General features: G+C 48.8%; 12 protein-coding genes across 12 annotated transcripts; 8 read left to right on the top strand and 4 right to left on the bottom strand.

The window, feature by feature from the left end:
* Positions 1–894: 894 nt before the first annotated feature.
* Positions 895–2,806, top strand: N7446_003724 (uncharacterized protein; the record flags this gene model as incomplete). Its single annotated transcript, XM_058512473.1, has 6 exons — positions 895–1,035; positions 1,131–1,210; positions 1,276–1,456; positions 1,516–2,083; positions 2,182–2,448; positions 2,508–2,806. 6 exons carry the CDS (start codon positions 895–897, stop codon positions 2,804–2,806), a joined length of 1,536 nt encoding a protein of 511 aa, XP_058373802.1.
* A 96-nt stretch (positions 2,807–2,902) lies between these two features.
* On the bottom strand, positions 2,903–3,696 carry N7446_003723 (uncharacterized protein; the record flags this gene model as incomplete). Its single annotated transcript, XM_058512472.1, has 2 exons — positions 2,903–3,540; positions 3,693–3,696. 2 exons carry the CDS (start codon positions 3,694–3,696, stop codon positions 2,903–2,905), a joined length of 642 nt encoding a protein of 213 aa, XP_058373801.1.
* Positions 3,697–4,909: 1,213 nt separating this feature from the next.
* Positions 4,910–6,157, top strand: N7446_003722 (bZIP transcription factor; the record flags this gene model as incomplete). Its single annotated transcript, XM_058512471.1, has 3 exons — positions 4,910–4,987; positions 5,037–6,015; positions 6,066–6,157. The coding sequence occupies 3 exons, from the start codon at positions 4,910–4,912 to the stop codon at positions 6,155–6,157; spliced, it is 1,149 nt and encodes a 382-aa protein (XP_058373800.1).
* A 1,828-nt stretch (positions 6,158–7,985) lies between these two features.
* Positions 7,986–9,171, bottom strand: N7446_003721 (NmrA/HSCARG family protein; the record flags this gene model as incomplete). Its single annotated transcript, XM_058512470.1, has 3 exons — positions 7,986–8,494; positions 8,568–9,056; positions 9,114–9,171. 3 exons carry the CDS (start codon positions 9,169–9,171, stop codon positions 7,986–7,988), a joined length of 1,056 nt encoding a protein of 351 aa, XP_058373799.1.
* A 689-nt stretch (positions 9,172–9,860) lies between these two features.
* N7446_003720 (uncharacterized protein) lies at positions 9,861–10,277 on the top strand (the record flags this gene model as incomplete). The annotated part of the gene is made up of 1 exon (XM_058512469.1): positions 9,861–10,277. One exon carries the CDS (start codon positions 9,861–9,863, stop codon positions 10,275–10,277), a length of 417 nt encoding a protein of 138 aa, XP_058373798.1.
* Positions 10,278–11,956: 1,679 nt separating this feature from the next.
* Positions 11,957–12,813, top strand: N7446_003719 (alpha/beta fold hydrolase; the record flags this gene model as incomplete). The annotated part of the gene is made up of 2 exons (XM_058512468.1): positions 11,957–12,090; positions 12,165–12,813. The coding sequence occupies 2 exons, from the start codon at positions 11,957–11,959 to the stop codon at positions 12,811–12,813; spliced, it is 783 nt and encodes a 260-aa protein (XP_058373797.1).
* Positions 12,814–14,381: 1,568 nt separating this feature from the next.
* Positions 14,382–15,332, bottom strand: N7446_003718 (uncharacterized protein; the record flags this gene model as incomplete). The annotated part of the gene is made up of 1 exon (XM_058512467.1): positions 14,382–15,332. One exon carries the CDS (start codon positions 15,330–15,332, stop codon positions 14,382–14,384), a length of 951 nt encoding a protein of 316 aa, XP_058373796.1.
* Positions 15,333–15,833: 501 nt separating this feature from the next.
* N7446_003717 (uncharacterized protein) lies at positions 15,834–16,262 on the top strand (the record flags this gene model as incomplete). The annotated part of the gene is made up of 4 exons (XM_058512466.1): positions 15,834–15,859; positions 15,919–15,928; positions 15,982–15,996; positions 16,053–16,262. The coding sequence occupies 4 exons, from the start codon at positions 15,834–15,836 to the stop codon at positions 16,260–16,262; spliced, it is 261 nt and encodes an 86-aa protein (XP_058373795.1).
* Positions 16,263–16,683: 421 nt separating this feature from the next.
* Positions 16,684–18,073, top strand: N7446_003716 (uncharacterized protein; the record flags this gene model as incomplete). Its single annotated transcript, XM_058512465.1, has 3 exons — positions 16,684–16,736; positions 16,932–17,122; positions 17,208–18,073. 3 exons carry the CDS (start codon positions 16,684–16,686, stop codon positions 18,071–18,073), a joined length of 1,110 nt encoding a protein of 369 aa, XP_058373794.1.
* A 746-nt stretch (positions 18,074–18,819) lies between these two features.
* N7446_003715 (putative NAD binding Rossmann fold oxidoreductase) lies at positions 18,820–20,068 on the top strand (the record flags this gene model as incomplete). Its single annotated transcript, XM_058512464.1, has 4 exons — positions 18,820–19,219; positions 19,274–19,375; positions 19,442–19,503; positions 19,559–20,068. 4 exons carry the CDS (start codon positions 18,820–18,822, stop codon positions 20,066–20,068), a joined length of 1,074 nt encoding a protein of 357 aa, XP_058373793.1.
* A 1,419-nt stretch (positions 20,069–21,487) lies between these two features.
* Positions 21,488–23,517, top strand: N7446_003714 (flavin-containing monooxygenase; the record flags this gene model as incomplete). The annotated part of the gene is made up of 3 exons (XM_058512463.1): positions 21,488–21,773; positions 21,833–22,241; positions 22,296–23,517. The coding sequence occupies 3 exons, from the start codon at positions 21,488–21,490 to the stop codon at positions 23,515–23,517; spliced, it is 1,917 nt and encodes a 638-aa protein (XP_058373792.1).
* Positions 23,518–24,019: 502 nt separating this feature from the next.
* Positions 24,020–25,297, bottom strand: N7446_003713 (putative glycerol dehydrogenase (GCY1); the record flags this gene model as incomplete). The annotated part of the gene is made up of 7 exons (XM_058512462.1): positions 24,020–24,297; positions 24,366–24,663; positions 24,724–24,753; positions 24,825–24,982; positions 25,033–25,040; positions 25,093–25,177; positions 25,237–25,297. 7 exons carry the CDS (start codon positions 25,295–25,297, stop codon positions 24,020–24,022), a joined length of 918 nt encoding a protein of 305 aa, XP_058373791.1.
* Between the last annotated feature and the right edge of the window lie 941 nt (positions 25,298–26,238).

Genomic DNA, 26,238 nt, shown 5'->3' with positions numbered 1-26,238 from the left:
TCACAACGTCGCGCATTCTTATATGTATACTTGTGCTGGTGCGACTACGATTTCGCATCGTTCGCTCAGCGGCTCGTTACATCTATTCTGGATACCTGTCAGTTTCAATGCGCATTTTGGTCATTTTCAAATGGTGTCTTCCTTATGATTATTGCACTCGCGGCCATTCAAGATCTAACAAGTTGGACATGTTGGCTTAGATAGCAGGTCACTTCCACGTTAGGTTAGGGGTTTAGACATTCTCAACAATATGCGTCTTTATATGTATAGTTTCTGTCCAAGCACGGCTTCGGATCATGCTCTCATTTAATCTGCTTATTCCTGCTCGTTTCAAGTCAACCTCCACTCAGACTTCAACCATGCCTATTCAAAACATATACATGTATACGTCACCAAGCATTTAAGTCAGAGAGGACATACCGGGGTGGACTTGCCCTAACGCCATTTCCCCGCGCTTGGATCCCCAGAATATCGGCCATCTGTCCGATATACCCAGAGACCCAATAAAGAGACTTCCCTACCACAGTCAGCATACAGTAACATCCCGCTCGTATTCGTCTTTCCACTCATAAGCCTTTCCCCACGCCGATCCTACCCCAAACATCCCCAACCTCCGCTGATCATTTCCGATGATAGAATCCAAAGTATTGCAACCCCTGCAGCCGGCCAGCAACACAGTCACCATGATTGGCCCCAAGGGGGTGAAATCCATGCATGGCCACTGAATTTATAAGCTGAGCTTGATTCCCCTCTCTTTAGCTTAGCAAGATCATAGTCCCTTCGTTCTGCACCCCGGGGATTTTCTTCCTCTCGTCTAACACAGTGCGCACAGCAAACCGGAATTACTGTCGCTCTTTGGTAGCTTCCCCCTGTTGATCGGCGACATCCTGCATAATGGCGCTTTTGAATGATGAAAAACCAGCTCTGGATACTGCGTCTCACGCCTCAGATCTAGAGAAGGATCCCAACACGAAGGTCGCCGTCGGGTTCGAGGATCCTGATGAAGGGCTGAGCGAGGAGGAAAGGGCAAAGATTGTTTGTGATCCCTGTCTTCGATAGTTTTGTACCCATGCATGCATAGATTGTGTGGCTTATTGCCAGTCTGTTACTGACATGCGCAAACACTATAGGATCGCAAGTTACTTTGGAAGCTCGATCTTCGGTTGGTGCCATGGCTCAGTCTGCTATATCTTGTTTCGTTCCTTGATCGGTACGAAGTCAACCATGAAATATGCTTCGTTGGCTCGAGAGGGCCCCGAACTGACTTGTACAAAGAACGAATATTGGAAATGCGAAAATTGTCGGCCTCCAAAAAGATCTAGGGATGACGAACGCCCAATACAACGCGTCACTCACTATCTTCTTCGTTTCATACTCTGTCTTCGAGCCCTTGACCAATGTGCTCCTCAAGCGACTGAGACCAAGCATTTTCATCCCGGTGATTATGATGGCATGGGTGTGTCGATTACCCCCTACTTTAATACCAAAAGGCCAATCCTAACACCACATAATCAGGGAATCTGCATGACATGCATGGGCGTGGTAAAGAACTACGCCGGCCTCATGGCCGTCCGTTGGTTCCTAGGCCTAACAGAAGCAGGTCTATTCCCCGGCGTAGGCTACTTCCTCTCCTGCTGGTACAAGCGATCCGAATTCGGCGTTCGAATGGCAATCTTCTTCTCGGCCGCCGCACTAGCAGGCTCATTCGGCGGTTTGCTCGCTGCAGCCATCGCCAAGATGGATGGTGTAGGCGGCAAGCCCGGGTGGTCATGGATTTTCATCTTGGAAGGACTGATGACGTTCGTGATTGGCGTTGCGTCGTTCTGGTGTGTCTATGACTTCCCGGACCAGGCGAAGTTTTTGTCGGATGTTGATCGGAAGCGGGTGCTGAGGAGGTTGGCGCTTGATCAGCAGTCTAGTGCTGAGCATGAGGAGTTTAAGATGGATTACTTTTGGGCGAGCGTTAAGGATTGGAAGACTTATACTGGGGCTGTTATCTATATGGGGGCTGATGGGTCGCTTTATGCGTTTTCGCTTTTCGTGCCGACTATTATTAGTGAACTTGTGAGTTTGGTCTTGGGTGGTGTGACAATCGATGTGCTAACTTTGTCTTGCAGGGTAAACATTTGAATCCCAGATACGGGAGCGTTGTGGTTGAATGCTAATTTGTCTCGTGTCTAGGCTATAGTTCGATCCATGCTCAGCTGCTCAGTGTGCCACCGTACGCCGCTGCAGCAGTTTTGACCGTCGTTGTTGGTTTCATTGCAGACCGAACGCGCCAACGTGGTCTCTGCAACATCTGCGTCTCATTCCTCGGCATGATTGGCTTCTCCATGCTCCTCGGCTGCAAATCCGCTGGCGGACGATATGCGGGGACTTTCTTAGGCGCCATGGGCATTTACCCAGCAATTGCGAATACGATTTCGTGGGCTAGTAACAATACCGAAGGTGAGATCGCTCCCTAGAAGCATGGAACAAGCTGGAACTAACACCCAATTCCATTCTAGGTGTATACAAACGAGGTGTTTCCCTCGGCTTCATCATCGGCTGGGGTAATCTGAACGGAATTGTCTCCTCCAACATCTACCGCGACAACGACAAGCCAAAATACTATCCCGGACATGGAGTCGTGCTCGGCTACCTCGTCCTCTTCTTGTTCGGCGGTTCTGTGGTGCAGTATTTCCTACTGCGACGCGAAAATGCCAAGCGCAGACGCGGTGAGCGTGATCAGTCAATTGAAGGCTTGACTCCGAATCAGATCGAGTTGCTGGGTGATAAGCGGCCGGACTTTATATATACCCTTTGAAATGGCAGTATCGCAGTGGAGTTGACGAGATATGAATTGAACGTCGTCATCTATCGCATAACCGTCGCATGGTATAATAGAACAAAAAGTCGTAGCTCAAACCCCCCTCACATACTGATTAACAATATCCTGCCCCTTCTTTGGCCCGCGGACAACATGCCGACTGGCCCAACTAACAACAACCCCAGTCTCGGGCTCAATCCTGAACGCATAAGCAGTGCGATACATATCATTAATACAAAGGTGATTGCCACGCGCATTCAATACAGTCGTCTCATTCCCAGAGCCCGTAGCCAATACCGCCGACGGAACGGGCGGAGCAACAAACTCGCCGGGATCATTCTGCGCGTCGGACTTCACCTCCGCTGAATCCAATAGCCCAGAGTCGGAGTCGAATTCGAAGTCGTGGAATAGGTAGTCCGCTTCTTCGGGGCCTGGCGCAACTTTCACGAACCAGACGCTTACGCGCCCGGTTTCGGGGCTTAGGCGCCAGATGTATTTCTTTGTCCAGCGAAGACCGGGTTGGGATGCGCCTATGCTGATTGTGCTTGGGATTTCGCCTTCTTCGCAATAGAGCCAGTCTTGGTCGGTTGTGGTGGTGTTGGTGGGGGGTTGGGGGTGAAGCTTGCTGTGCCGCGTAGCTCGCCGTTTAGGTCCAGGGGGTTCTCGCTTCGGAGTGTGCGGGTTAGAGTCCAGCGCGTATTGCTGAGAGAGGTTATAAGGGTTGTGAGCAGCTGGCGGGAAGGCAATGGCGGCATTTCTGTGTCGGTGTTGGGTAAGAGTTGGAGATGGGAAGAGTGCGGGGAGGGAAATGTCAAGGCTTAAATGATCCACTCGCGTATCTCGGGCAATTGGAGTCAACTGGCTATCAATATATCGCACTTACCCATACTCAACACTGAGATCTGGCTAATGTTCAATATATACAGAAAGATCACAGGATCGCTTGCCTAGCACACACTTCAGATAAATGTCTAGAAAATGCTTCAAAAGAAGCAGACATATAACCTGGTCGCATTGCTTTGCATGGATGTCTTGTGTTTGATCTGGCGTTTTCTCAGATTAGGGGATTCTCCCAAATTGCCGTCGGTGATTGGCGTTGAGAGAGACATTTGGCGATTCTTGCAGTTCTTGTTAATGCAGCAAGCAGTACGGGAGGGCGCAAGAAGATCTATACCGACTGAGTCACCAGGTCCGCAGCTATTCAAATAACTTCGTCTGGCGCGTCTAGCCAGTCCATGCAGGTATGAATTCTAGTGTTGACCTACTGTTATTAATCCGTCTAGAAATTGGATCATTATTACTGGTACGAGAGAATTGAAAGCTTCAACAGTGCCGTAATGGCCATGAATTGCTACTCTGGGAGCGTCGTCTCGCCGTTGACTTGTACACCAGGGCGTTCTCGCGCATTGCGGAATAGCGATAGAGACTATCGTCAGATACGTGCCTAAAATAATTGCACTCTATATCTTGGGAGATTACCAACTACTCGGCTTCTATAGCAATTGTCTTCCTCTCACAATGACATCCCCTCACCACACTGAAGCGACGGGAACAACAGGGGGAAACGGAGCTCGGCGACAGTTCAATAGCAAAATTGTCTCATTAGGGATACAAGGATAGAAGTGTGGAAAAAGGGACGTGAGATCTTAGCCACTATATTTCGTAGAATGATGAATAAACATGGGAACGAGGACCCATATGGCGAACCCCCGCCAAGGGCTGGCGATTACTCAACTGTCCGGCTGTTTAGCTAACTCCGGTCTTAGAACTACACACTTGTCTAATATCTATATCAAGGCTACTTGAGAAAATCTGTTCATACTTCAGAATAATGGTCTCGCCGGCGGTCAATGTCGGAAAGAAGATTTCTCTTCCGTGTGTATGCTGAAGCGCATTGGGAGTCTCGGGTCTGACATGCAACGGCGTATTACGGCATTGCCAGCTGAGGTTCTTAGGTCCCAAGGGCCCGGGGAAGCTCGGGCTGATGAATAAACTAATTTGATAGGTCTTAATAAGCCTCTTGGGGCCTATTAACTACCTTTATCAACGAACAATAGATCCACTTGTCGCATCAACCAGTCCAGCACAATCCACCAAATTATGGAAGAAAAACACAGTGCAGACAAGGTGCGAAAGAAAGAGCGCCGTCGGAAACCTGACAGCCAACAAGTTCTAGATGTGGGTGACATGTAACGAAAAAATGTATTCGATTACTGATCCCTATTAGAGGCGCCGCGAACAGCTACGCACGGCACAGAAAGCGTATCGCACGCGAAAAGAGAACACCATTACCAGCCTGCAGGATCGTGTCGACGAGCTTGAGGGTGGCATTGAGCAGCTCAGCCAATCCTTTCTCACCTTCAGTAATCTCCTTTTGGAAACTGGTCTGCTTAGGAAACGTTCGCACGTCACCTCAGCCCTCCGCAAAATAACCCGGCAACAACTTTCGCTTGCTGAGACAGGATGTGCGAGTCCTCAGGAACGGAATCTCGTCAACGCTGTTGACGCCACTTCATGCACTGCTTCTGGCGAGGACGAAAGAGGCAGTGGTAATCGCGCAAGGGTGTCGTCAAATGAAAGAGCTCATAGCGGACTCTCATCAGCTCCGGTGGAATGGCCTGAGCTGATGCCCTTATACACACAATCATCCTTTTATCAAGGCCAACCGACACCCCCAATGAGTGTTGCCATGGCTCCGCTCGCTAATGAGTCACCCATTCCGCTATCATCATTATCAAGTCACCCCCCAGCCAATGATCTCGCTAGCTCGATCGAAGAGCAGTGGACTTTTTCACAATATCTAATAAAAATGTGCTGTCAGAATGGGTATCATCTCCTTGTCAACACTCCCAACGACTTCGTGAAGATTCAAGAAGTTTTCGGGCCATCCATGCCTCTCGCTGAGCGCAATAATTTCATTTCTTGTTTCCATGCTGGAATGCATGACAAAACTGGAGGCATCATTGATCTCATGGCCACTGCACTTACCCCGTTGCGTTCCAAGAGAGAATATTATGCATCGGAAGAACTTGCAACCCAGACTGAGGAGTTGGAATCGGCTGTTGCATTTGAGGCCGGCGGATGGCTAGACGCCAGTGGCGTACAGAAATTCCTCAGCGAGAGGGGATTTTGCACCCAGGAAATTGGCCGCCCATTGTCTCGCTCAAGCCTTGTTTCGTCGCTTCACGTTGCGGCCCTTGTTCAGTGTGAGTATCTGGCAAGGCATACATTGGCTTCAAAATACTAATGAATATAGACCTCGCTACTGAATGCATTTGCTTCGGACATGGTCCGGCGTTTCGACGCCAGACTGTTGAGGCTGCATTGTGCCTCGCAGGAAAACCATGAATTTTCTTTGTACCCTCTGCGTGATCTTCAGAAATCGTTCGTTCTTAAGCCGACGGGTTGTATAACACTTTTACAAGTATCCCTCATCGCCGAGTAACTCACGATTAAAGATTGCGGCTGTGAACACTCTTGGCTGCCCGAAATTCTGGGTTTTGCATTTATACTCATCAAGAAGCCAGCCCCTCTTGGGGAAGGCCACAAAGGCCATCACAACCGGCGGGCAGGTTTGACAAGAGGCAAATTCAACGGCGAGAGCATGGTCAACCCCACCCGGTTTGCAACTAACCCAGTGATCAAACTGGAGCGGCTGTATGAGGATGCCATACTGAGTGAACCTTGAGTGCTATAGCACAAATACTAGATGATCCTGAAGGTAAATTGCTTCGTGCATCACCGATCACTCATCTACAACAAGTTAGTTACTGGCACTTGTTGACTTATTCTACATTGTAAATTTTTTATCTTAGATCAAAGCTAAGCTATTGTTAGTCGTGTTATGTACATCAGAATGAGGTGGTAATCAATTTGCCGCTGACGTGTCGATTGGCCGGCGTTGATTACTGAGCATCCTCACAATTGGGTCACTCTCTTCGTAGCCCACGAAGGAAGAACCGAAAGACGAAGGTTGGATAGAGAGGGACTCGGCCTCTAAAAAGGGGGAGAGGATGCTCCCACTGGCAATTATTTGAGATGAATAATCTACGCCCCTTCCGAGGTCCTCCCTCTCCACCTGAAAGAATGGCAGATACAACGTTTCTGTGTAGACCCCCTGATGAAACCAACCTTCTCTAATAATAGAATTGTACGATGCATTGTATTCAGACCCATTAGATATCAACGACTAATAAATAGCTTTGTGTGACAATAGTGTTCAGTTTGCACGAGTCAAGTGGGTGATAAACTAGCCTCAGAGGCTCAAACATGCGAGTATACAGTTGCACCGAAAATTTGAGCAGTGTAGCTTCTCTGGATTGGTTACGTTGATCCCCAAGAGAGATTTCATACAGGAGAGGCTTTTGATAGGGCCAAGGTTCTAATTAGTATCAGCATCATCGGAATCATCGGAGTCATTTAGCATGGTGAGGCTTACACGAGGAGTCCCTAAAATGAGTGATTTAGACTGTTCCTGAACGGACGAATAGCCTGAATGATCCGGGTTGCGTTGTAGTGGGTGGGTGGTGTGAAGGTTCGCATTCTACAAGTTGGATAGATACGGTCGAATATATGCAAACGATTGTAGGCGCTGAGAACACTCTAAAGCTGGCTGGAGGTCTCACAGCCCAGGTGCCTTTACTCAACCCTCAAGTGCCGAAGGGTCGGTTTGCTTGGCAACTCAAGCATCCATCTGAATGACGGACTCTCAGTGAACAGGTTAAGAAGACTACACTTACGTATTACAGAGGCAAATTAAATCGCTCTGCAGTTGCCTCGACGGTGAAAGTCATCCAAGACAGGGTAGACGAAAACGGAGATGGGCCCTGTGAACCTGTGGAGGAGAAAGTTCGTGAACGGTAAAGCATTTCCAACTTGCAGTGGAAAGATGCTAAGGCTTGATACTACGCGAGGGAGAGAGAGCAACACCTGGATGCGGAGAACACTTCAGGCGCGCAATGGGAGTGTTGTCGGCGGCATGCCAGGGTAGGCCCAAGCACATAAATCGCAGCCATTGACGCGCACCGCAAGAGCCCATAATTAGATTATGGTCCAAGAATCTAGACGAAACTTTGCCTTGATTGCACTATTGCATTAGCGTACATTGGGTATACTTGAACAAGAAGCACTATGAAAATCATTAGACAATGATTTAGATGGCGTGCTAGCAAACGAATTATACAGACGCCGAGGCTTCTTGTTGTTGCATCAATGCCGCCGCTCTCTTCAAATCTTCAACCCCCTTCAGCACATTCTTTGGCTGCCCATCATAGTTGACCTTACGCATCCAGTCGCCCAAATTCTTGATTCGGCCAGGATGGATTCTATCCAGAAGAGCCAGATCTCTGCGTTCGGCGCGACCTTCGCCCCAGTACCTCCACCAAGCCGAGAAATTTTCGCGCCACGTCATGGTCGATTCGTCCCTGACGGCGTTTGGTCCGGCCGCAAAATTCGCCGGAGCGTTCGGAAAGGGCTCGACTGAAGGCAGGTACTCATCAAGAGGTAGATACTTGTGCACTCCTTTCTTTCCCGTCACTTCGGTAAAGACAGTTGCTATATCCGCGAAACTGACTTCATCCGTCGTGACTTTCAGATTCATTCCAGCAGACTCCTGAGGGTTGTCGAACAGCCAAAGAGAATAAGGACCAATATCTTCAAGAGCTATCAGAGGTATTTTCCCAGATTCTGTGCCGGAAAAGTTCATTAGTCACTTACTGATCGAGCCAAGTTAACGTATTGGAGAGGTCCTGAGACATACTTGCTGGATTGGCCCAGACAAACGACCCATCAGGTTGCTGAGTGGGGACAAACATGCCATCCCAAAGCATATTCATATAAGGCCCAGTAGTAAGGATCGAGCTTTTCATCCCTTCCTGTCCTTGAGCTAGAATATACTCTGCAACTCTTCCCTTGGCATCGTTGTGCCCCCAGTGGTATTTCTCATCCCAATTAGCATGTTTAAGAGCGAAGTCCGCGCAGGCATAGACGTAATGCTTCACCCCTTGATGTCTTGCTATTTCATAAGCTCGGCAGCCATAGAACAGCTCATTCTTCTCTCCAAGGGTAAAGCCATCGGTATTGACCCATGCCCCGTAAACACCATGAAATGCACGATGCAAATCTTCTTGGTTATCTTGTCTGCCTTCAACCAGTGTCACGTTAGGAAGCCTTGCGATTTCTTGCGCACGAGCAGATTTTGCATCTCGAGTCAGAACTCGGACGGCAAAGTGTTTGCTCGCGGAGAGAGCTATATGCGAAGTCAATAATTGGAGAAGAACAGGGAAGGGAGGTAGAGTTAACGCACATGTAACGACCGGCAGGCCTTGCGCGCCAGTACCGCCGATAACTAGAACTGCTCGCATCTTTTAATAACTTCTGACCCATACTCGTTGCTGGATAGGTCGTCGCAAGAATGTATAATAGCTCGAAAACCTAGGAAGGACTCACTTTATACAGTTGCTTATTCCAAAAAAAAAATATTGTTTTGGCCCGTGGTTACTAACTGATTCACGAAAATGGACCGTGGTAGCGCCGTGTCTACAGCCGCGAAATAAAGTTTTGTCAGCTCGATTACTGCTTGATCCGGCAAACTAATTAGTTCGAAGCGTCATTTCGATATGCGTGTGACGCCAGATGCTAGATGATGTATGCTCCCTTTTTTCTCATCGGAAATTTACCGTCGGATTGATTATTAACTAACCCGCAACTAGCTATCAATTTCCAAACAATGGACCCACTACGGTACCAAGTTCAATCTACTGATTTTATAATCAGGCCGACGATACAGAGTAGTTACAGAGTCAATAGCTATTACGTTGACGCAAAAGACCGAACGACGGACGTGATAGTAATCCTACCCGCATTCGTAACGTAGTTCACCGGTCCCACTAATTCACTATTCACTGGACCAACTGACTCCCATACTGTCTGTTTATATGAGACTTCCGTATCGCACCGGAGAGTACGATCACTGTCATATATTGAACTATTTTACTCTAGCATCCTAACGCGGGTACTACAATACATCTGCTCTTTTATTGTCCGATTCATGATGACAAAGTGGAAGCATCTTCTTCATAATATTCCCGCAGATTTCCCCGAAGGCAAGGCTGTCTTTATGCTTAACCTTCTCCAGTTCTACGACCAAGCACAGTACCCCAAAGGAAGCAAACACTCCTCATGCAGCGGCCAGGAAGCCTGGGTTGTGAGATACGTGACAGAATTCCGAAGGCTCGCAACCGAGGCCGGCGGCTTCGAATTGGCCTACCTTGGCTTACCCGCCTCAAAAATTGTTGGTGAAGACAGTGAAAACTGGGACGCGGTCGTGTTGGTCAAATATCCGAACATTGAGACCTTCCGCAAGACGCTCGGCAGCGACGACTACGCAGCAACCGCGGCCGAACATCGTGACGCCGCGCTACAGGACTGGAAATTGATTGCCTCGACCCAAGTCATCATTCAAGATTAAAGGCGGCTGCGACGAATATTGGGACTCCCAGAGAGAGGGGTGCAAGAAGTGTAGTCATACTCCTCCGTCGATACTTTCATGGCTTGAAAGCTTTCATATTTTCAATTCCGTTTATTATTGTTCCTGTCGAAACGGATTGCTTGGAAGAGCATTGCCAGTTCTAGTGTGCTTCCGGCCTGCTCCAAGTCTGCTCTGGTTCTCCGGAAGCATCTGCCTCGTAGTCTCTATCGACGAGATAAATATAATTTCAAGCTCCAAACCCCGGCGACCACTCTTCCCGTTGTAAGAGACTATGTGGAGAACTTAGCCGTAGAGCTCAGGAAAACATATGTATCTACGGTCACCGTATAGACTCCTTCTAGACATGGGTATTGCACCTGAAGTGGTTGATTAGGGTGGATGCCACTTGATCCAGTTCAGTCTGGAGCGCCTTATGGGGAGTGGAGAGCCATCGAATACACTAATACAGTCTCAGGTGCGAGTGTCTGTACTTGCGTTAAAAGGTCGTACATTTGTTCCCTGGGCCAGACTATGGCCAAGACGTCAACTGCGCCGCGAGAAGAGATAGAGGATTGTTTCCACACAACACGGGTTTCCTCACTCGTCGTCCTCGTTGCCAAGCAGTAAGCCAAATTATAAATTATGAACTGTTGACCTGATTCGTCTCACCTGTCATTCCCTTAAGTCGGTCACGTCAAGGACGACAGTTAAACCCACCGGTCAACGCCACATAGATCAAAGATGGCCTATATGTCGGTGCGTTCGATGCTCACGAAGCGAGACGAGACTGGGTACGATCGACCTTGGCTAGAACAGTCTTGGTCGAAAAAGGTGCGTACCGCTCGCCGGGCGACGGGCTGGTAGTTCAGGGATAGCGAAGCAACTCTTCTTTCTGGGTACTTTCGGACGACTGCATGCTCGCTACACCGGATCAACTGCTTCAGACGTATTCGAACCGCGGGTTGCCATACATAGTTGAGATCATCTACGGTACAAATGACACCTTCTGCTCACGATGATACTGCAGCGCGCGCAAGAATAATACGACCCACAGGGTAGTATCCTCCTATAAAATTCACCATCAGTAGGCTGCGAGCCCAATTGATCCGAACGTATAATTATCTGAAGACCAGACCAACATGCTTCCCTAAATTACGTGTCGGTCTCATTCACCATGCCAGCGCTGGCCAGGTAGTGAGCATAAAATATTATCTCAAAGAATGTTGACCTCATCGCGTGACCGAGGGAGGTCACGGCCATTCACGCCGTGATAGTCGGCTATGCGGTTAGCCTGACCCTACGGTTGATTCAAGTACGCATGGACACGGCCATTAAAGAATTTGGTTTGAACTAGTTCACTGCATAGATCATTATTCATTCCGCCGACGGGAGGAATAGTGATCAATTTTGACGATCTAGCCTTAACAAGGTACGGAATGCACCGGGAAGAATTAGTAGAAATATAGGGGTGGCGAAATCAACTTTTTACCTTGGATTATCACGTCTAGATTCTAATGCGGAGTGTGGTACGCGCCCTTCTCCAACCAAGGAAAGTGGTTAATAATTGGAGTCCTGCTTAAGCATAAGTAGCGGGGTGAACCCTTCCTCCTTAGCCAGGTAGAGAAACATCTAGTTATCGCAACTTTACTTTTCTTGTCGAACAGTCCTATATTTTGACCATGGCTAGCCTTGACACTGACGCTCAATCTTATGAAGGATTTGTGGAGAACGGCGGTGTCCGGATTCATTTTCGCGCAGCTGGTCAAGGCCCTCTACTACTTCTGCTCCACGGCTTTCCCGACAATGGAGAAACGTTTAAGGCGCAGGTGGCGGAATTTTCAAATAAATATACCGTTGTTTGCCCAACCCTACGCGGATTCCCCCTAGCAATGTGCCAGATGACGTGGACGCATACGACTTGTCGAATGTTGTGGGTGATATGATCACCATCCTCGCCCATTTCAAGACTGAAAAGGCCATTATTGGCGGTCATGATATTGGCGGGGCAGCGATTCAGATGCTGGCGCTAATGAGGCCGGAGCTTGTTGCGGGACTGATTCTCATCAACACACCGATTTTGCCAAGGTTTTATGATCTGGTGAATTTTGATGAAGGACAGCAAAAAATGTCCGAATACACAATAAAATTCATACAGTATCAGCCTGGCGATGAAAAGAATGAGGCAGATGTTGTGAAATTCATAAGGGATCCTGCACGACGGCAAGCAGTAGCGGAGTACATGCGCTCTTCTCCAATGCATGGCATGTTCGCCTTATACAAAAAGAACTATCCCGGCCCACCTTATGGTCAGAACGTCGATACATTGTACATGCGTTTTCAGGTCCCGACACTGATAATCTGGGGTACGGAGGATGAATACTTCTCTCCCAAATTCCTTGATCAACTCCTACAGCATTTCCTTGCACCTACCCGACTCGTCACGTTGCCAGCAACAGGGCATTGGCCATTCCAAGAACAAGCTGAGAAGGTCAACATGGAGATCTGGTCTTGGCTTGAAATGTTGAAGCTTGGCTAAAGGATTCCAATATATCTCGGCCGCTGGAATTAGCGACGCTTTGGGAGGTTATTTCCGGTTACACGTTCTCTTTCCTTGGTGACAGGTAAGCCCGGTGGGGGCTTGTATTATGTTGGATGTTCACACATGCAGGTAATTTTGTCTTTTTCATTGAGTAGAAATCTATTTTTAGTGGAGGTTGTCCGGAAAACTACAAAATCAGAGTTTGCAGACCTACTGAAAATTGATAAGCCCCTTTCCAATGTAACAGATGATCTGTATATGCTGGTGAGGAGCTTAGATAAATGCATGGCACGTGCCTTGTTGTCTTTCAAGCTGTGCAGGACATGTATCGTTCAGTAGAAAAGAATAAGCAGCTGTTTGTTCACAAATAAAAGCTGAGCTCTTTAAGATACTGTATTGGATTCCCCAATTTTCATTGACGACTGTAGTAGTTTGGAAATGAAATAACAATCGACGCCGATCTGCGTGGTCCTAGCTACAAGACTCCGTGGGGGGACACGCCACTATTATCAATACGTAATCTACCTAGCCATAAGAGATATGCACGTTAATAGACTTAGAGTAAGAAGCTTGCATGCGCTCCCTATATATCCGTCCGAAAGACATGTTTGTTTTCCACATTTCATATATATATAAATCAGTGATCAAAAGTTAAGGGTGTTTGTGGCTTCTCATTGGTATCGACTAGGCTAGTCTGTATATAAGCATTTTCCGCTAGCCCGTTAAACGGGTTAGCGTTCAGTCTCTTCATACAATACAACCTATTGTACTAACACGCGTAACTAGGCCATCTACCTCGCTTACCCACCTAAACCTAGAGACTGCGTGGTCTCACCAAATGCTAAGAATGGAGGTCCTTTTAATATTGACCTATGTATATATATATCTGTGTGTGTGTTTGTGTGTGTGTCGAGGTATTGTATTAATTGGCTTCAATTTGTTCCTGTCTTGTCCTGACGACTCCAATTATTCCCTAGGCATTCACTCGCCTCCAAATCTTCAATGGCATCGGACCCGGACTCAGATTTGTCGTCTCGCGGATTGGAGGATTCCAGTCAGGATGAGGCAACGCAAACTCAAATCGGTGTACCAAAGAAGCAATGAGGACTGTTTGTTCTAGGTAGCTAATATTCCGGCCAATGCAGCCTCGCGCCCCGGTACTGAAGGGAATAAAGTATGGCTGCAGAGATTTGCCCTCCTCTCCCAACCACCGCTCCGGCTTATAGATATTATGATCCTTGAAAACCGACTCTTGGTGATGCATCACAAAAGACGAAATGCTAACCGATGTATCTCCAGCGACATATTCGTTGAGGATCAAAGTACCTTCCATAGGCGTTCGGCGAGGCAAACCAAATACAATGGGGGGAGCATTCGAAGACTCTCGTCTATGCATGCCCGGAGATATGGCAGGTGTTTGACTTTGCCATATGGTGCAACGACCTCATCTTCTTCCAAAACTTCGTCAAGCTCCTCACGAAGCTTGGCCAGGCATTTGGGATTTCTCAGTAGGAAAAAGAGAACGTTTCGAAGCGCAATAGCTGTGGTATCGTGTCCCGCATTCATCATAATATTAATCTCCGCGACGATCTCCCCCATTCTAGATTGTGAGGTGTTCCGTTTTTGTCTTCCATTAGAACTGTAAAGAAATCGTCTAATTTCTCGCCATTCATATGTCGCTTCAGTCGTGTAGTCGCACGGTTATAAACAATACCGCCCCAGTCCCCATCTAACCGCCACATACGCCGATAGCTTGACGAAATCGCATTGCTAAGTCGGCGGAGAGTCTTGAACCAGTCGTAAGACCAGACCAACTGGTAGGATACTCTCTGTGTAGCAGTATGACATTCCCTGAAGGAGACATTTTTAACTGTGCCATCCTTGCTCTCAGACTTCACTGTGTCGGATCCCTCATTAAGAAAACCGAGATCTTCGCTGAGACCAATATTCGCGATCGCAGCTGCGGTCCACAAGACCGTCCAGTTCCGATAATCAACCGTTAGATCTTCCTCTTTTGGATTCTGATTTGGAGGCAGTGGATCAGTGCACCGCTTATCAAAAGCCTTGATAAGTTTTGCGCTGACGTCCGCCACCTTAAACTCCCACTCTTCAAGATTCTTGACCGCATAGGCGCTTGACAGCACCTTTCTCTTCCGGGCGTGTTCCGTTTTGTTCACGACGTCCGCAAGGTGGCTGTGTGAGCCTCCAGTCTCGGAGTAGAAACGATCCTTGATGCAGCTCGTATTGTGACCGTAGATATCCTTGATGGCGTTGGGATGGGAGTAAGATAGCGAATTCGGACCGACTCGTAAAACGGGATGCTTTTTGTGGGCTTCGAAGAGATTGCGTGAACGGAAGCCTCTGTGGGCTTCGTAAATAAACGGTATATCTGATATGCCGGACAAAAGGTAGAAGTTGGGATATTTCCTGAGACCCTTCGGGTCAAGAAAGTACTTGATAACTGGGATCACTAAGAAGTACCCCAACACGACCAGAGCTAATGCGAGGGCATACATTGTGTTCAAACGGGATAAATTGAAGACACGAGAGTATCCATTCTCAAGAAAGAGTGAGATCCAAGGCCGCTAAAATAGATTTCGAGATGTTAGCAATGGGGGTTTGACATTTCGGAGGTATAGTTCGGCGAGAGTTACATATATTCGGCTAGCCACGTCGATAATAACTATAATAGGAAATGGTCGTCATACTCCCTTACAACCTCGGAAATTAGTTAGCAGGCCTTTCACCGATGTAGATATTTTCCCCGCGGCAGCAAACTTTAGTTACAAAAATATATGGGTCCGATCTTCTGATTCACTTTGTACCTGGAGCTTTGCTGCTAATTTCGTGATGCGCGGTCCAATGGACGCTGAATTGGCCACCGGAACCCAGGGTTTTAAACCCCGCACTCCGGGGGTGGAGATGGCCGGCGACGCCTTACCCTTATTTCTCCTCGCCATGCATCAATTGTTCTTCATTATTCCCATTTTCTACTAGTAGGCACATCTATCTCAATCATGCGGCGGAACAGGGCCGTTCCCTGGTGAGTTACCCACTCTGCAGTCGTGCGCTCATTCGCTAACAGATTAATTGCCAAGTCAGGAATGTCGCTGTGAGTATATCGTATCTACAATTGGTAACTATTGACTGATCATATCATGTCAGACCGACATGCAAAGTGTGAGTACATTCAGAGGTCCTCAGACAACAAGAGACTGACCAAAGTACCCAACTAGGTGACGGGCGAAAGCCGAAATGCCGCCGCTGCGAACGGACTGGATCCACGTGCGTCTGGCAAGCTATCACCTTGGGCTTTCGTCATGGCTCTAGTGCCAATGCCCAATATGAATTCTCGGATGATCAGCCTTGGTTATCTATCGGCCACGGTTCGTGCCTCTCAATTTGCCAGCCGAGACCCGTTGAAGCATGTCACCATTCCTATCTAAACGATGCATCTATCGAGGTATGGCTCTGCTGATTATCATAACTGACTACTATAAGAAGTGAGTTACAAGTATGTGGATGAGACAGCCGACATAGCCCGACATTACTCGGTAAACTTGGGCTGTTGTCCATCACGGCCCTCGGCCTCAGAAAGACGCCAAAGTGAAGTTTCAATTGACCAACAGGCCCTGACGGGGTCATCTATCTTGAGCGATACAATCGGGTCACAAAATTCTGACCCTTTCTTGCCGCCACATCGGCCCGATGGCGCTTTAGCCGGCTACTCCCCATATCAGCTACAGCTATCGCCTCAAAACCCGTCCCCGGTATCTTCAGCCTCGCCTCGTTTCTCCCAGAATAGCTATGCATCTCTCGGACCCGATGATCTCTCCAATATAATTGAGACTAGTTTACCTAATTCAAATGAGCATGAGGCATGTCTCATGCGGTATTTCGTTGTTCATCTCGCTCCTTGGGTACAGTACTCGCATTCCCCTTCTTTCTTTCTTTCTTTCCGAAAAGTGTCACTGACAGCCCACTGTTTATAAAAAGTTTGATATATGCGATAAAGAGAGACACTTTGCCTGCACTGTTCCCTTAAGGGCACAAACATGTCCACCGTTACTTAACGCCATCTATACTGCATCGGCAAGACACTTGAGCCGTGTCAGAAAATACTATGTTGGAAACCAGATTCACTATGAAGGCAGAGTCCTTCCCAACCTAACGCCAGAAACCGCCATTCACTATCATAATGAATGCATTGCCTATTTTGTGTCTTTATCGGACCACTCGCGCGAAGCCCAAGATGAAAATCTTCTAGCCGCAGCTGTGATTCTTCGCTTCTATGAGGAGGTAGATGGTGAGTCAACGCAAATTCCCCGTCTACGACTTCACTCGTTCCGCATTTGTGGCTAATGCTTTCCTTTTTCTGTTCTATATATCAGTTCCTTCCGTTGGCCAGGACACTGAAAGTGCACTCCGTGGCATCCAAATATTCCTCGACGCGCAAGCCGACTCCGCTGTAGCGGACTACGGACTACGACATGCAGCCTATTGGATCGCCCTACGTCAAGAGATAATCACAGCATTCAGCAAACAGCGAACCTTCCGACTCCCACTTGGGCCCTGCGAGCCCTACAGGTCCTTTGAGCCCGCAGATGACTATGTCTGGGCCGACCGGCTTGTCATACACTGCGCTGACGTCCTACAATATTGCTACGGATCCGAAGAACAGCATCTCCCCGGCGACCACCAATTCCACACATCAAGCATAGGAATAATCCACCCTCTCCCCGCCAGCGAAAGACGAATACCCAGGTACGACGAACTGGTCGCATTCGAAACGTTCTGGACCGAGCTAGGCCCGCCAAGTTTCAACCCCATGTATGCACGTGAAGCAGATCGGTCGCGCGGAGAAATCTTTCCCGAGCTGTGGTACCTGAACAACTGCCATATTGCCGGGTTACAATTTCTGGATCTTGCGCGGATCCTGCTTGCTGTTTATAATCCCCGTTTGCCTCGCCTTGGCACTGGGCAACGAACGGCGATGCGCTCGGTAGATAGGAAAGTACGCGCGATCGTATTACGGATATGTGGTATTGCCTTTTCCAACCAGCATAGTCCCCCGGGATTGGTAATAGCCTCTATCGCAATTGGGATGTGCGGTGACCGGTTCACTGATCGACTGGAGCAGGAGGCTTTACTTGAGGTGCTGGTGAAGCTGCAGGATGAACATGCGTATGCCACGTTAAGTACGCGGGAGCAATTGAAGGAAGCGTGGGGGTGGCATGGGTATGAGGGGTCTGAATAAGGAATGAGTAATCATCAAAAAGCTCAATATCACATTCTGTGTATAATAATATGAATCAATCGCATAACTGCAGTTCTAACTAGTATTAATCCCCACATTGAGAGACCTTCATCTGGGTGCATTCTAGTGCGGAGGAGAAACAAACTTCTCTCCACCCTAGGACCGTCAATGCAGCAAATGCGATCTCATCTCCAGGCATATGAGATTTTTTTTCTCAACCCCGCAATTCCGTAGCCATGCTGGTTCAGCCAAAAAGTATACAGGAAGTACGGGGAGGAATGGAGACATATCGCAACACCCGCTAACCATATCAGGCAATTATCGCCCGCGACTTACCATTCCCAGTAATTCTAATAATACTGCACGAATGTCGCCGCTGGTGGGAAGGAATTTGAACTCTATACGCGACGTGTTTTGAAGAGTACCGAGAAGCCCCTTGGTCAATCATCGGCGATGATCTCCACAGGCGGCAATTCTCGGTTTCACCACCGGTTCTTGCAGATACACGAGGTATCGAATTCGGATAGTGTCCATCATGCGGGGAAGTCTGTGGTTACGCCGGCTGATAGTATGGGCCTGCTCTAGAGCAGAGACCAGACGTTAATAAATAACTCGGATCTCAGATGGTGCAAAGTCGCAATCTACCGCTTGACTAGACAATCTCTCATCATTACATTGCCTACACCGCAACGACCATCACCGCGTCGTCGAATACAAGCACTTCATCTCACCACAGACCTTGAGCCATGTCGTACGGGGACCACCGTGTTAAGTTTGCGCTTTTCGGCCTCGGCCGCTTGGGAGTCCTTCGAGCCCGCATCCTCGCCTTCCAGCAGCCTCGGATCGAACTCGTCGCCGTCTGCGATACAAAACCAGGCACTGACAAATGGGCCGCAGAGAATCTGCCCCCGTCTGTCAAGTATTTCTCAGACCCTCAAGAATGCTTGAAGAACAGCGACGCTGAGGCCGTCCTCATCTGCACCGCGACGGCTACTCACGCGCCCTTGATCCTGCAGGCCCTTGAACTAGGCTTGCACGTCATGTGCGAGAAGCCCGTCTCGGTGGACATAGCTACTACCAAGGCAGTGGTCGAGAAGTCTGCTTCTAGGCCTGACCTCAAGTTCCTCGTTCCCTTCACTCGCCGATGTAAGTAAAACTACGCCCCGCGCTTTGCAGACTTCCGAGACTGACTCGCGCCAGATGACAAGTCCTACCGCCAGGCTAAGGCCCTGATCGACAATGGAGACCTGGGTGAAATCCACGCTGTTGAGACGACTGGTATCGACCAAGCAGACCCCAATGGTATGGCCCTAATTGCCCCTAGTTGTTGTCTTTCGCATAGGCTGATAGACTGACCATTCTGATTAGCCTTTTTTGTGTCCTTTTCTGAGCAGTCTGGTGGCATTTTCCTTGATTTTGGCATCCACACTGTCAGTCCTAATATTCTTCTCTCACCCACTGTCCTATCTACTAATACTGCACTAGGTCGACGCCGGACGATACCTGTTGGATGTCAAGTCAGGCATCTCCAACCCTAAGAAGCAAGTCAATCGAGTCATCGCCTTCGGCCAGGTGGCTGTCTACGGGGACTTAGCCAAGTATGGCGACGCCGACAACGCATGGGGCCTGGTGGAATTTGCCAATGGCAAGATTCTCAAAACTTACCTTGGTCGCACGCTCACCAGCGGTTTCGAGGACACGACTCGATTGTGTGGCACCAAGGGACATTCAATCATCAGCGCTAACTCGAATGTTGAGATTCGCGACCATCTCGGTATTCGCACACAGTCTGTGCCTGATGCGTTCACTCTCTTCGATACGACATTCCTGACTGACCTTGCCGAGTTCGCCGATGCGGTGCTCGATAACAAGCCCTTGACTTGTCAACCAGAGGATGCCTTCGAGGCGGGCAAGATCTGCGCTGCTCTGCAGTACTCATTCCGCAAGGGTGTTCCCGTATACTTCGACGACAGTGGTCTACCTATCATGGAGTAATTTATGAAGTAATTGCATATATTACAAGATAGAAAGAAAATAGACATACGATGGGTAGACTTCATCTCAAATTTTATGGTACTTATAGAAGAACTGTACTATGTTTCAAGTTTATAGTATTGCACTTCAGATCAAAAGCGGGCCTTGTAGCTACGGAGTTACGGTATGGACTGTTGACCTCAAAGGACTCTGCGATACATTAGTTTTAACGTAAATGTCGAGAATCAGCGCGTTGTTTCATAATTCAGCGGTATTTCAATAATTCGCCTAAGGCGAATGGAGCCCAACCGTTATATAGCTTGAGGACCATGTCAGTCTTGGTTAATCGCGACAAGAACCAGGAGCGCGGGCTCGACACACCATCTGTAAATTTTGAACTAGAACCAGCAAGGGAAGCATGTTCCCTAAGATTTTCAGTTAACTTTCAGACTCCAAATATTCCTGGTTTTGTGACAGGCATGTAGGAAGCACCAAAATACGAAGCACCCTTTGGTGCTGTTGGGGCGTCACGGTCCGGTGATCCTGACCAGCCCGATCGACCAGTCTTGTGCGCCAATGATGTACCCTACATCTTCAACATCATCGCCTCGCTGCCTGATCCTCTCTTCATGCTCGCGGGGTCGCCTACAGCGCATTGGTAAGTCCGCATTTTGTGAATCCATGAATCGCTCGGCCGAAAGTAACCCAGCCCGAGAATCATTGTTTGAGCCCCACGGCATTGATCAGCCCTCTGCCGGCGCACACAATTTGAGCACGGCACTACAAAGAAAAGACTGAATTAGCTGGAAATATGAATAGCATGACTGTTATTGGGGGAGAAGGGAGCTGCCATGCACCACGTCGGTGGCATTCCATTTTTAGGCGACGACATTCTCTGTGGATGCAATCCGTAATTTAATCGTAATTCGCCTATGTGTACTTAGTCTTCTGTGAGGAGTTGCCATGACAGGTATAGGACGCTATCTGTTGCCACTGCTTTTCGTCGGTCTTAGACAAGGATCGGCTTCGTCCGAGTTCCGGTGTTCGATGCGAATAAGTGTTTCGTCCGAGTCACTCAGAACCTGCGAGACAATATCGGGCGAACGTCGCCGCGAGGGTATATCGCCGGGCATATCCAGAAACAGCAAGTGAAGGATTAAGGAGTGACCTGATGCGGGGTATGGGCTTGTTCAGTCGTGTGATATTACTAAATACGGTTAATGCGGCGTCACTTTCCCGATTCGGAGATATCTGGGTTGATCAACTTCTCATTTTGTGGACGCATAGTAGGTATATAGTAGATATATAGATCATTCAATGGCTTTGACACTGAACAGTGTCTATAAACAGCTCTGAATCATTCGTATTTTCGCGAGATCAGCCTGTGAATATTGCTTAAGAGGCACCTTTTCAGCATCTTTCCCGTCATAATAAGAGAAAATGGCACCTTACATGCAAGAATCCGCTGGCGCCAATCCTGTCTCTAAGGCTAGCCTCCAGTCCGAGAGCGCGGTGCTCAACCACGACCAGGTCCCAAAGCCCGTCGCGGACGACTTTATGTACGACTTCAAGTACAACCACAGTCTCCCCACTACCGACATCTTAGGCATTGAGATCCCCACCGATTGCGATGCTCAGAAGGAGGCCGAGGGCATCGTAGCTCGTCTCTCTGCAACCACATCAGAGGGAGATGCGCAAGATTTCGCTGGGCTGTTCCTCGATTATGGTGAGATCCTTCGCAAACCAGATCCGAAATCTCTATTTTAGCTGACCTCAGATGTACAGGCGTATGGCGTGACAAGCTCTCGTTCTCCTGGGACTTCCGCACATTTAACTTCAGAGAGGCCATCCTAAAAGCCGCTACCGACCTTTTGCCTCAAACCAAGGCTAGAAATTTCAACTTTCTCGAGCCTGCACCTTTTGTGTCTCGCCCTTACCCTGACTTCTCTCAGCTGCAATTTGTTGTATCTTTCGAGACTGAGATTGTCCTTGCTTCGGCCGTTATCAATGCAGTACTCACCCAAGATGGCTGGAGAATTTACACCATGCATTCTGTTGCCGAGAGCCTCAAGCAGTTCCCCGAGCGGGCCGCACCAGATGGACACATGACCGGTATCACTAGCTGGGAGAGTCAGAGATCCGAGGCCATCAACACTGTTGACCCTGAGGTGCTGATCATCGGTGGTGGTCAAAAGTAAGAACCCATGCAAGTGAGCTCCATGATATAGTGCTAACCTATTTCTACTAGTGGTCTCGCTATGGCAGCGCGCTTGAAGGTTCTTGGGATGGAAAACCTGATCATCGAACGCAGCGAGGAAATCGGAGATATCTGGAAGAAGCGTTATGAATATCTTTCACTGCACTTCCCACACTGGCCCGATGCCTTGCCATACTTCAAATACCCTCAGCATTGGCCCACGTATACCCCGGCTCAGAAGCAGGGTCTATACATGAAATGGTATGCCTCCGCTCTGGAGCTCAATGTCTGGACCAAATCGGAGGTTGTCAAGGCGGAACAGGACGCCGAGGGTAAGTGGACCGTTGTAGTCAACAAGGAGGGCAAGGAGACTCGTACGCTGCACCCTAAGCAACTCATCATGGCCACGTCGCTATGTGGCGTCCCTTCCACCCCGGCCGTGCCTGGCATGGCTGACTTCCAGGGCGTGATCCGTCACTCCAGCGACCACAAGAGTGCTCGTGACTTTGTCGGAAAGAAGGTCTGCGTCGTCGGTACCTCGTCCTCGGGCTTTGACACAGCTTACGAGTGCGCCCGCCTGGGAATTGATGTGACCCTCCTCCAGCGGTCACCGACTTACGTCATGTCTTTGACCCATTCTGTTCCACGCATGCTTGGAGGTTACGCGCCCGACAAGAACGGCAACCTCCCCGATACCGAAGTACAGGATCGTCTCATGTTCTCTACGCCAGTTGGCCCCGGAGAAGAAATCGCCAGGCGCACCGCTAAGGTCCTTGAGGATCTCGACAGGCCCCTGCTCGAAGCTCTTAACGCTCGAGGTCTGCGAACATGGCGCGGCCAGCGCGATACTGGCAACTCCACACTAAGTCAGACCCGGAACGGTGGATTCTACTTCGATGCCGGTGCTTGCGAGGAAATCATCAATGGCAATATCAAGGTAGAGCCAGGTTTCATTGAGAAGTTCACCGAAGATAAGGTGATCTTAAACGGCGGCCGTGAGAAGGAGTTTGACCTAGTCGTCTTTGCCACCGGATTTTCGAACACCATCGACTCCATTCGAGCCACTTTAGGTGAGAAGATTGCCAGCCAATGCGGACCTATTTGGGGCATTGATGAGGAAGGCGAGTACAAGACGGCCTACCGGGAGACGGGAGTGCCTAACATGTGGATCATGGTTGGTTTCCTTCCAATGACCCGGTATGCCTCCAAGTTATTGGCTTTGCGACTGAAGGCTCTAAAGGAGGGCATCTCCCCACCTCCTTACAAAGTCTAGTTTCTATAGATGAAATAGATTGTGCCCTAAAATGACCGAGTTTTTGTTCATCCACTTGCTAGATTTTGTACCTAAGAAACAAACATGAAAGTGCAGGTAACACACGCTGAGATGTTTCTGGGGAATTTCGGAGGACCGCATCGCAGTTTCATCAATTGGGTTGAAGAATCTTAGCGACTTGATCTCCTCCCCAAGGAACTGCGACAATTTTAAAGGAACAATGAAGGAAACTTGGCAAAGGTTTCTCACCATTTCAGCATGAGTGATGTATTTAGGTCAAAGCCAGTTTCACATTTCTTTAATTTCACTTCTTCGACCGCTACATGTACTCTGCCATCACCCGCTATGGGAGAGAAACCCGATCGGATTACATTCTATTTCAGGCAAGACAGGTTTTAGCGATCAGCAAATCTTATCATTCACATCTAAATCTCCTTTCCAGTCTATAAAGGGTGACATTTCCATAGAGGATTGTAGGACTCTAGATCCAAATCAGGGGACTTCACTGCTTGTACCAGTCATCAAAACCGAGATCCCATCCAAACAGAGGCGTATTGATACGCTTTGCCTTTCCTTGTGCAGCCAGGCCATCCAGTACATCCATATCTTCGCGCGAGAGAGGGATGACTTGACTGTTGCTCACGATTCGATTTTCTTTAATAGACTTGGGCAGTACAACAACGCCTCTGTTAACGTGGTAGCTGATGAGTACCGTGGCGGGTGAAACATCATTCTTCTTAGCGATCTCCTGGATTGCGGGATCGGACATGAGCGGAGCGCCTGAAAACAACCAAGTTAGCTAGCGTTACCTCAGGGAAACCCCACACAGCATGTCAAGGAGCACTTACCTTCGGAACCAAGTGGTGAATACGCCTCGAGGAGAATGCCATTCTTGTCGCACCACTCCTTCAGTGCGTGCTGAGGAAGGAAAGGGTGTAACTCGACCTGATTGACAGCAGGGACCACGGTCCACTTCTTTTTGAGCTCCTCTAGATAGGGAATCGACCAGTTGGCCACGCCGATCGCTTTCACTTTGCCGGCCTTGTATACCTCCTCCATCTGGGCCCAGGTCTTACTCTGGTCCCAGGATCGGTCGACTGATCGTGTGCCATCCGGATTGACTGGGAGAAGCGCGCTCGACTCGTTCTGTGCGTACAAGTTAGTCATGTATATGTCATGATGAAGGGAAACAGCGGAGTGACTTACAGGAACAAGTCGGACTGGCCAGTGGATGAGCTGATGCTTTTGTTAGCCGAGCTATCAACAGGCGTGCAGCGTCTGCACAAAGGAGAAGAGGGTTAATTTACGTAGAGGTCAAGGTAGTCCGTGCCTAGAGCGTCAAGCGTCTTTTGGAGACCTTCCGCGACATTAGACTGGTGGGTGTTCCACAACTTGCTGGTGATGAAAATGTTTTGGCGAGGGACACCACTATCCTTGATTCCCTGGCCGACTTCATGCTCGTTTCCTAGCTATCCCGTTAGACCCAAAAACTTGTTTTTCCTTGTCACAACCCACCGTATATCCTGTCATTTATTAGCCAAGACTATGCCTACAAAAGAGACATGGGAATCTTACAATGCTGCATCAATGTGACCATATCCGTTCTTGAGGGCGAACGAGACCGCTTGGCGTACCTGACCAGGTTCAGACCTCCAAGTGCCTGGATTTCTTGTCAGCAAAAACCACTAAGGCCAGCAGAAACTAGCTCTTGTATCATACCGAGTCCCACGGCGGGGATCTGGGCGCCGGTATTAAGCTTGAAATGAGTTGAGGGTGCCATATTGATTGTGATAGAAGATGATGGTGGTGGGAGACAAAATGTAGGGACCCGTGGCTTTATGCTACACTTTTGGAGTGAATCACGTAGGACGCGAGAAAGAGTTCATAAATGGGGCCCTTATTATAGTTGAGAGGGTCTCGCCTGGACTGATGTCAACCGAAACATATCGCATAGTCTGGAATAAGTGCCCCTGCGCGAGAGTGGGCGAACTTCAGGTCGGTCCCTTAGGGAAATTTTGCGCGGTTGTGACCCGAGACATGTCGGCCGGCTTGTTCTGAAGATCTACCCGGTCCTCTTCTTACCTGATTGAGTAACAAGTGGGCGAATTACTTGCGGATCTAAACAGTCAGTCCCACCCGTTCGCCGCACAATGCGCCGCCGCAACCTTCCAAATACGGTAATATTGTGCCCGGGATGGAACGTCAAAACACCGGGGAAGGTCCAGTCCCACAACCTTAAGGCAAAGAGTGTAGTCTTTCCTGACCAGAACAGTGGATGCTTCCTTTCAGGTTTGCTGCCAGATCTAGGATCCTAACATAGCCTAACTAAGGGTATGTGCCACAATCGCCCGAGCCTAGGTTGCTCACCTGGCTGCTCACACTGTGCTGCTCACCCTCTCTATAGCGCAGTCACCCTGGTTGAACACGGTGACGTCAATCAAAGGCGGTATCACTAACCAAGATATTGATCAAATGACAGACAAGGAGCGAATCTGGCCTAACTCTTCTTAGTCATAAGAATCCTACCCCATTCGGTTCAACCTCGGTCTCGGATTTGATCAATAATCAAGCTGCACTGTATGTTTAAGCTATTTCTGAGGCATTTTCAAGAAACCAGACTAATCAAGTCCAATCCCACAGAAGTATCCATGTCCACGCGGCATTTGATTTTGCACAGCCTCGGGTCATTGTTCCAGACTATGATCTTAATCTAATTTTTCC

Source organism: Penicillium canescens (genome assembly GCF_028828765.1).
Source record: "Penicillium canescens strain IBT 15451 chromosome Unknown utg000003l_segment0_segment0, whole genome shotgun sequence".
In the NCBI taxonomy this organism is placed as follows: domain Eukaryota; kingdom Fungi; phylum Ascomycota; class Eurotiomycetes; order Eurotiales; family Aspergillaceae; genus Penicillium; species Penicillium canescens.
The sequence above is the reverse complement of the archived record's forward strand: the minus strand, read 5'-3'. Positions and strand labels throughout refer to the sequence as shown.